This window comes from Leishmania mexicana, chromosome 18, assembly GCF_000234665.1.
Source record: "Leishmania mexicana MHOM/GT/2001/U1103 complete genome, chromosome 18".
In the NCBI taxonomy this organism is placed as follows: Eukaryota; Euglenozoa; class Kinetoplastea; order Trypanosomatida; family Trypanosomatidae; genus Leishmania; species Leishmania mexicana.
Genome location: NC_018322.1, coordinates 634676 through 636460, shown reverse-complemented (window position 1 = coordinate 636460; position 1785 = coordinate 634676). Strand labels below are relative to the sequence as shown.

At 57.4% G+C, this 1785-nt stretch overlaps 1 protein-coding gene across 1 annotated transcript in view; it reads right to left on the bottom strand.

Moving 5' to 3' along the window:
• Positions 1–1184: 1184 nt before the first annotated feature.
• The window catches only part of LMXM_18_1510 (putative P-type H+-ATPase), a gene marked incomplete at both ends in the record, with an annotated part of 1704 nt that continues 1103 nt past the window's right edge, over positions 1185–1785 (bottom strand). Inside the window, one exon of the mRNA XM_003874113.1 lies at positions 1185–1783. Coding sequence (XP_003874162.1) covers positions 1185–1783 — 599 coding nt within the window. The remainder of the gene's footprint in view (positions 1784–1785) is intronic.

Genomic DNA, 1785 nt, shown 5'->3' with positions numbered 1-1785 from the left:
ACGCGCACGCAGCACATATACGCACCGTCGGCAAACTCAAGCGCACACACACACACACCGCGGACGCGAAAACAAAACAAAAAGGGGAAAAAAGGACGAGGGATGAACCTCCTCTGCTCAGCTACTCCCACAGACAAAAGGACAAGAGAAACGCGCAAGGCCAGCGTTGCGGCACCTCACCATCAACATCGCACACACGCACATACACACGCGCTCGCATCACACATGAAGATAGGAGCAGAGAGAGAGAGATCCGGGAACGCGCCAACGAGAAACGAAAACTCGCGAGCAGCACCACTCCGTTTCTGGGACTAACGCTTCGCCATACGGTACAATGACAAGCGATCAGCTTCTCTCTCACCACTCTCCCTCACGGCCGATGCTCCGCCGCGAAGGTGTGGATACTCGCACGCATAGGTGCCTGCGTCCGTACGTGTCAGGGGGTACGCCGGTATTTTTGTACACATCTCCATTAACATTCATCGTGCGTCGCCATATTTATCATCGCCTTCCTCCCCAGCATCTCACCAGTGGTGTGCACGTCGTCAACGCTCGCGCAACAGATGCATCAATGCATGGGTACACGGAGGCACCCGCGCACAAGGTAGGTGCGAGGAGAGGGCATCGCTTCCACCTCTTTCGCGCGTCCGTCGCGCGGGTTTTTTTCCTTAAAACAGTCACAGAGAACAAAAGAAAACGAAACGCTACAAAAGTCCACTAACGCCGTACTAAACACCTTTCTCGGGTGCACGCCACACACACACACGCGCGCATACAGGCAGAGCGACAGAAAGCGTGGGTGTGGCGAGTGTAGCGCTCATGGGTGTGCGCTTCGAGCACACCAGAGAACGACAGGGCGGTACGAGGAGTGTGTGCACGCATACATGCAACAGCAACCCAGACAGCAAAGCAGGGGGATAGACAGCCTGCGGTGATGAGGCCGGCACAGAGATACCAAACACAAAAACAGCTCGAGAGGGCTGAGGAGGCCTTCACGAATAAAAAGGCCTCCTCAGCGGCTCTACGTTTTTCTCTCGCTGTCCATATTTCTGATGTCACCACGACTTTTCCGGTGCAGAGCCACGCCGACCTGCTCAGCCTTCCACTTTCCTATCGCTGCCTGCACATCCCCAAGCACACACACACACATACCACCCCCATATTGCCTCCACGCACGTGCAGCGCTACTTCTTATCGTGGGACACGTACACGTTCACGGGACTGGCCTCCTCTATCGGCGAGTGCGTATCCTCCCGCACGCCCTCCAGTGCCTTGTGCGACGCGCTGGACACACTCATGTTCAGAGACTTCTCCGTCGACTTCTCAGCAGGCTTCTTTACCGGCTCGAATCCGTTACCCTCCATGCCGTCGCTGTATGGCTTGATCGGACCGGAGCCCGAAGCTTCCGACACGCACCCGAACAGGTCCACGGCGTCCATGCAGATGTGCGCCAAGACCTTCACGACATCCTGCACGAGCCACCACACAATGCAGTAGATCCACACCCACAGTGGCAGCAGCCTCTCCGCGTTCGTCTGGCCCCACGCGAGACCCTCCGTCAGCACGTTGTCCGGCCTCGACTTGTGCCAGAACGACGCAGCCATCGTCGATACCAGTAGCGAGATAATCGCGCCGCAGAACAGGATCGGGCTCGGCGCCATGTGGAAGAAGAAGTGGCCACCCGTGCGTGACGAGAACAGCGTCAGGAAGTCCGAAATCGAGATCTTCAGGTACAACATCGTCACCAGCTTGCCCTGCGGCAGCTGCGCGAGGCCAAGATGGTGG